This window comes from Rosa rugosa, chromosome 7, assembly GCF_958449725.1.
Source record: "Rosa rugosa chromosome 7, drRosRugo1.1, whole genome shotgun sequence".
Lineage (NCBI taxonomy): Eukaryota > Viridiplantae > Streptophyta > Magnoliopsida > Rosales > Rosaceae > Rosa > Rosa rugosa.
Window position 1 is genome coordinate 23,540,134 of NC_084826.1, and position 7,647 is coordinate 23,547,780.

A 7,647-nucleotide genomic window follows, 5' to 3' on the forward strand; every position below is an offset into this window, starting at 1 on the left:
TAATATTTGTTTCTGCAACCTAGGCAGCCCTTATGTACATATTAATTAAACTGGCAAAAGTACTACCTTATTCGTATGTTGCTTGTTTATTCCAACAGATCGAAACTAGCCATGCATGCAATCTGCTGCAACTGCATGCGCCCTAGTCTTCAAGCAAAGCTTCTAAATCAAATTACACTATTGGCATTACTAGACTAGAGAGTGTTGTAACATTTTAATATTTTGTTTATTATTGAAATTAAATTTGGGTGAATTTATTTTGTGTTTAAATTCTGAATTTATTTGTGTGTTTAAATTCTGAATTTATTTTGAATTTTATTTTGTAACTCATGGTGTTTTATTTTGATTTATTTTGGGTTTTAATTTTTGTAACCTATGGCATTTGGTTACTACCCTATTAATTGTAGGGAGTGTCCTAAGAGCCTATAAATAGCACCATTTGTTGCATGCTAAAATACATTAAACTTTTACTCAACTATTCACCCATCAACCTTCTTTCCAAAATCCCCCAAAAGAGTCTTGTGTGTTTTTTTGGCCAGAGAAAGGTGTTCTTTTGGTGGAGCTTTGGGTTCCTCCAATTTGTGCAGATTGGTGTGAGCCATACAACTTGTTGTTGGGCTATTGTATCCTGGAGGGGACAAGTCAAGAGATTTCTGGTGCACCGGCATTGTTCCGCAGAGGGCTTGAATCTCCTTAAAGAGAGCGAGATACCCGCGCCTCAGCCTTTTGTCAACGAGTCTCTCAAGAGAAATTATAATATTTTATTGTAATTTCGCCAACAGAGAGTCTAGCTAGTTACTTGTGGTTCTTGTCTAATTATGGATCGGAGTACAGATCCTTGCATCCCTAAATACTTTCCCCGGTCTACAGAAGTAGCCCTCGCTTGGGGCACAATGAATGTCTTGTGAGCAAATGCACAACCCTTCTAGGGCGCACCCTTCCTTGACTAAGTTAACCTCACCCTTAATTCCAAGGACCTGGTCACTCCATTCACTTGAGAATAGCCCCATTGGGTCATACACTTCCTTAACCCTCAAGAACTCCTTACCATGTATGTACTTCTTCATCACCCCATCAAAGGCTATGTTCCTATTCTTTCCCCAATGTGGCAATGCTCCGTACTTAAACAGTGCCAATTGCTCTATTTCTTCAAGTATGCCTTCATGGAGCCTAGGCGTCATGGGGTCCTTGCTTCGGTAATAAGTGAAGTCGAAGTCAATTGCATCTACTTGTTTGCCAAGGTAAGCAGTTGATGCGGTGACATAGCGCATTAGGATTCCATTGTAGATTTCTACTCCACAGAGGGATTTGGGTTCAATCTCAACTAGCTTCTGCACGTCTTGAATGAAGCTTTTGGCCACGGACAAGCTGATGCTGAAGGTTGTTTGATGAAAAAACTCGCCCTTGATCCTTGGGTCCCATGCGCATGCCGTGATTCTTGAATCTTGATGACTATCAAGGCAAGTTCCAGATGCTTGAAGCCGGTTCTGATATCCAATCACAGGATATCCAGTAAAGATTATACCTATTAATCGAATTGTATGCTCCCAAAATTCAGTAATTTTGACATATGGAAAAGCACATTAGAACTGAAGTTCCAAATGATTTGGCAAAAACATGAAAGATGAGTACTTTGAAGAGCTATACAAGATGATCAAATGTCTATGCATACCATTGTTTGTCAAACCATAAGCATCGGATAAAAGCCCAGATGTGACCAACTTTGCCCCAGAGCATTTCCCATCAGCATCGCTTTTTGATTCTTGGTTCTCTTCTATTATAATACAAGAACAAATGAAAAAATAGGATTATTAAAAATGTTACTTGTCATGGTGGCATGATGCAGAAATGAGCATTAATTATTTGCAAAGATTTTCTCTTCAGAGACTGATATATCTTTTTAAATTATGATTTAAAACCACCAATTTATGCGTGAAACCATAATCACAATGTAGCAACGTAAACTGTGGGATGAACAACATGTGAGCTGCATTTATATTTGCCAAGAGATCATTTCTTATTTCAGAAGAGAAACATCTTCACCACCCTCGCTATTCAAAACTTAACTGTTCTTGATGTTGCTTTAGTTTGAACTGCATGAACTAAGAAAATTACCTGCCGTTCTTATAACTGCCAGTGCAACTGAAGGCGTTGCTCGAAAAGGAAGGAAATCATATAAACCATTTCCGGATGTGTTTGAGGAGATACGATCATCTACTCGATAAACTGCCTTGTGCTGGCTAGGATACCATATTATGTCCGCAAACTCATGCTGCTTGCCAAACTTAAGCACTTGATCTCCCAAGTCAGAATCGCTCTTGCTCAAATATGTGATGGACCTCTTGAACATGGGTTGAAGGTTTAGAGTAACCTGCCAAAGTTTTTGTCTCTTAGACTTGTTTGTCTTCATTAGCAGGCATATATACAAAAATAAATTAATGATTGTAATAGTAATAATAAATTTTGGTACCTTTTTTTGCTGTTTAAATTTTGTACCAAAACTTGTATGATACCTTTTCTCATAATTATAGAGGTACAGTCTTTTTTTCATTATTCATATATCGGTGCAAAGATTATTCATCGAAAAAGAATAATAATTTTGGTTGTTGTCAGTTTTTTATTTTATTTATTTATATTTCTTTTGCAAAGGTTGCTGTAAGTTTCTATTGGGCACAATAATTATCTCCTATAATGCATCACTCGTATTGTCAAAATGCATCATTCATATATATGTGGTACATTATTTTCTTCTGTAAAGTGTTCCAATATGTTGGGTACATTTCTTTTATAATTACTTCTCGAGTTTTCAAAAATACATCATGCTTTTTCTATTTGAACAAATTTCATAAGTTTTGAGATTCTAAACTGTAATAAAATTGTTTAATCTAAATTCTTATGAGCTAGACTATTTTTTTAATCTCTAGAATTTAAGGTTTAGCTTATAAGTTAAGGACATTCTTTTATCCACCTAAAAATTTTGTATCGATCATATAGACACATTCTTATATCCTTTCTAGATATGCAATACGTTGCTCAAAGACTGCCCAAAACATCAAAATATATAAATGAAGAAGAAAATGTACTTGCCTGTGATATTACTCCTAAGACTCCAAGTGAAACCTTAGCTGCATTAAGATCTTTATCACCTTGACCGAGACTTCTCACCTTGACATAACCAACTTCAGGCCCTCCTGGACTCACAATCCTAAGTCCCACCACATAATCATGAACAGAGCTTCCCTTACCCCATAATGTGCTTCCATGTGCACCAGTCCCTAGCAACCCACCGACAGTTAGCCCCCACCAATATGGTGCGTAAGGCAACGCCAAGTCAACCTTCGCAGCCTCACTGATCACCTGCCTAAGCGTCACGCCGCTCTCCACCGTCATCTTCATCCCTTCAACGTCGACCTTCACCACACGGTTGAGGTTGTTGGTGCTTATGATCAGCCCGTCTTCGCCGCGCGGGCAAACCAGCTTGGGAATGCTGTGGGAGTAACGAGTCGCCACCTTCATGCTCTTCTTGTTCTTGGTTGCATCAGCCACGACCTTAACGAGTTCTTCCTCCGTACTAGGGTATGATACGCTAGTCGCTTTACAGACAGTTCGATCGGGGAAGATGCCGTAGGAGTTTGTGATGGTGCAGTTTGTGTTATTTGACGATGAACACTTGATGGGGTCCTCCGGAGGGGTAGAACACACCAAGAACGATAACAAGAATAGACAGTTTACTCGGATAACAAGCCCCAACATACCCATTTTTGGATTGTTCTTTTTCTAAATATTTATCTGTATATATAGAGTTGTTTGGCTCGCACACAAGTTTTACATACTTAGCAAGAAACTAATATAAAAATCGTTTAAGATATGGAATGCTTTGAAGCCATTTAAAGCTTGAGCCCAGAAGTAATAGAAACGTGATGGTTCTATATATACATCTATATATCTAATATCTACCCGTATCTAATATCTATCTACCCCATAGGTATTGATGGTGTTTGTTTACCTCGTGACAGGTGTGTGGGTTATTTGTAGTTTCTTTAACTTGAAATCGAAGGGTCTTGTTGCTTTACAATAGTAGTGCTATCATAGAAATGAATTGAAATTGTTCGATCGAGTGCCTAAGGAAAGATAAACAGTGGGGAGTGAGATCAAGGTGTTCTAGTTTTGTAGATATTATTGGATATTTCATATATGAGTGCAAACCATGTGTTGAATCAAAACCAAACCGAAGAGGAAACTTCGAGCTATAGTGGAGATATTAATTAGTTGAGCTATAGTGGCCTTACCGCAAGGAGTAGCTAGTTGTTAATTTCATTACTGTGGCAATGCAATAATGCACTGGATATTCTTAATTTGTGGTATTAATTGGTGGCCTGAGTGCATTTTCAACTGTTCTGCGTCACTTATACAATAATGGAGGAAACTTCGAGCTATAGTGGAGATATTAACTAGTTGAGCTATATTGGACACATTAGTTAGGCCTTAACAAGGAGTAGTGGTTCTTGCTTAGTTGGGTGTGTTCCCCAACCTAGGTTCGAACCTCGAAGCTGTCAAAGTGGCCAGACACTGTGCTGCAATGCACAGTTGGAGCATTTCACATGCGCCGAAGGGGTTTATCTTGGGCCTAGGAAGCCTTTGGGTTCCTCTTGACAAAGTTAAAAAAAAAAAAAAGGAGTAGCTAGTTGTTAATTTCATTAGTGTACGTGGCAATGCAACAATGCACTGGATATTCTTAATTTATGGTATTAATTGGTGGCCTGAGTGCATTTTCAAACCGTTTTGCGTCACTTATACAATAATTGCATGTCTTGCATCATAAGAAAAGAAAAGGAAAAAAAAATGTTATGGGTACATAAAAATTTAGTGAATGGTTTGTAACTTTGTATTATTCTGATTAGCACCTACAAAAAATATGAAAAAAAAAAAAGAAGATTTTTGCAGGTTCTAACTTGCTAGTTACTTGTCAAATAATTTGATTTAATGATAAGACATTTCTTTTCTGATTAAATATTAGTAGATGTCTTAGTACAAGTCTCTCAACAATAAGAGAAGACCTCTTATTATTAAAACAAAGTTTATTACATGTTTTTCAAATAGCCATGAAGCAAACAAACAACCCGACCGCAAGCCATAAATTTTTTAGTTGAGAAGAAAACGGTTTACCAACAATTATATATAATCCATAAGTCACCAATTGAGCTATGAGTTGGTAAAGAAGTATCAAAACAACATGACAATCATTGCCAAATATGTTGAGCGAAGGAACAAGAAACAAATAAATTAGTTGAATCCTCAACAGTGCAAAAAGAGCAAGGCTGACATTCCGAAACCAATGGGATATCCGTCGTTGAAGTTGGTCATTGGTGGTAACTTGTTATGGAGAAGGCGCAAAACAAGTATATATAGAGAACCGTGGTGGAAGAAAATGTCTCCAAATTTGAGCTTGTAGGCCATTAGAAGCAAAGTGTGAACGTAGAAGATTATATCCCTCAGAAAAGAAGAAAACCCATTACTCGAATCCTCCCAGAGTAAAAGATCATCTTCAGGGACAATAGGAAGGGGTAAACTATGAATCTCATAAACCAAAACTGGAAATAAAGTACAGAAACAGTGTGGCAAACTCCATTGCTGACCAAAATAAAAGAAGCTACATTAATTGTTAAAGGCTTAGGAAAACAATTGGCCTGCAACTTATTAAGAAGAGAAATTTCAAGCCACCGATCAGACCGAAAAAGAACATACATACCTTCTCCTAAGAGTCATCTTGAGTGTAATAACTGTGATATCCACCAATTTACTTAGTTTGTTTTTGGCCTTGTTGTTTGCAGACCTTATTTGTTTTGGTATTGTGAAATATTTTGTTGTTGGATCATGTTATATTTTTATGAGACTTTATTTTATTTTTTTGTACATTTAGTTTTAAGGTTAATTAGTTGTTTTAGTAAAAAGAAAAATAGAAATTTTAAACTAGTTGTTACAAAGAGGTTGTGTTACTTAGAAGTTTGAAACTTATTAGATATTTTCCAATAATTTAACTGAACCTATGAGTTTTGGGAGAGAAGAAAAGTGTTTTAGACGTGTTTAAGGTAGAAAAAGAAGAGAGAACAACATCTGCATGCAAGGATAGAGAAATGAGAAAATAGGTTAAGCTGCGCTGACCACAGAGGATTGAGACGAAGTATCAAGTCTGAGATCAGGTGTTTTTGTTACAATTTCGACCAGGTATTTTTATTTAAACGATTATAGTTCTTTCATTATTTGAAATTATAATTATCAAGGGTTTTTTTTAGCATTGATTTCACAGAAAAATATTAAGAATCGAATTTATGGTGATTTTTCAAAGTTGACATAGAGGAAACGGGTTTTCTGCTGACAGAAATTAGGAACGTGTGACAGTCATTGTTTGGAGAGCCAAATGCTTTGTTTTGGTCGTCAAATTTTTCTGGAATGTTTCTCTTTATGTCTACTTTCTGGGGTAAAAGTTTAATGAATTTATGTTTCGTAGTTATTTTTATAAAATTCGTTAACTGTTTAGGTGAACTATCTGAACCAAACTGTTTAGGTGAAGAGGCTTATTTTGGGTTCTGTTTTGAAGACAGCTTTTGGGGTTCTAGAAAAACTGATTTCGCTCCCAAATTTTTATCATATGCTAAATATTGAGCCTTAAATAGATCGACTTGCCAAATTTCAACAAGTTTAAGTTCATATTGAATCCCATGGAATTTTTGGAAAAGTCATTGTTGGTGAAGGTTTCGTTTCCTGGAAGCAACAGATGTCAGTTTTGGAAAATTATTTGGACAAATTTTTAGTATTCTTTTGACTTGATATTTTTACAGTAGATACTTGAGAATGTCTAGTTTAATACTGTAAATTTTCAAGGGATTTTATTAAAGACTGTAGTAAGCGAGTTTTTTCCTTCGGACATAGGCCCTGCCAGATTGCTTTTACCCCAGGTTATAAGGTTCTAGTTCGTGTCTCATTTTGAGTTTTTGTTTGCTTTAGGCTGAGAAACCGCAACTTAGGACGCTGTACCAGTTGCTTGTATAGCTTGGTTAGTGGAGGTAAGTAACTTTTGTTTGCTCTGGAACCATGATAAATATATTATTGATGATACGTTACTATATATATTATTATACACTTACGATTTTGAGTGCACCATTTTTGTTTCCGTTGTGAATGCTTTGTCTTATACTAGTACATGTGCATCATGCAAAATTTGATAAGTTTTGAAAGAGATTTCTCCTAGGTACTCTCTTGGCATATCAATACCAGTAGGCTGTTTGGGGAGAAATCTGTTCTGTAAGTGCACTGTTTTGTCTTTGCAGGTTCTACATTGTCTGTTATATGGCCCACATAGTGGGTTCGTCATCGACGGGTGACGTCTGTCTCCCACCTCTGATAAATTTGGGTCTCACTGGTATGGTGTGTCTAGAGGGACCTAGAAAATTCAGTTTGATTTGTTTTGAGTGCACCACATATACTATGCATTTTACTATACTGTACATATGTATGGAATGCCTTCCTATTTGTTATACGTGGTGTGTTATAGTTGCTTACTAAGTTTATATCTCATTAGTAATTTGTTGTTGTTCCAGGTACTGAAGATGAATTGAATGCTTAGAAGACTTGGTAGCAGCTAGTGGT

At 36.5% G+C, this 7,647-nt stretch overlaps 1 protein-coding gene across 1 annotated transcript; it reads right to left on the bottom strand.

Moving 5' to 3' along the window:
• Positions 1 to 288: 288 nt before the first annotated feature.
• On the bottom strand, positions 289 to 4,118 carry LOC133722010 (probable L-gulonolactone oxidase 6). The gene is made up of 4 exons (XM_062148796.1): positions 3,088 to 4,118; positions 2,116 to 2,371; positions 1,673 to 1,774; positions 289 to 1,525 (listed from the first exon to the last, which is right to left on the bottom strand). Exons 1-4 carry the CDS (start codon positions 3,757 to 3,759, stop codon positions 813 to 815), a joined length of 1,743 nt encoding a protein of 580 aa, XP_062004780.1. The 5' UTR covers positions 3,760 to 4,118; the 3' UTR covers positions 289 to 812.
• Between the last annotated feature and the right edge of the window lie 3,529 nt (positions 4,119 to 7,647).

Bases quoted from the DNA above. Each gene is read 5' to 3' on its own strand.
- LOC133722010 (XM_062148796.1), bottom strand. From the start codon at position 3,759: ATGGGTATGTTGGGGCTTGTTATCCGAGTAAACTGTCTATTCTTGTTA. The intron at 2,372-3,087 runs GCAAGTACATTT...AAACTTTGGCAG, and splicing joins TCTTAGGAGTAATATCACAG to GTTACTCTAAACCTTCAACC. The intron at 1,526-1,672 runs GTATGCATAGAC...TTCGATTAATAG, and splicing joins TTATGGTTTGACAAACAATG to GTATAATCTTTACTGGATAT.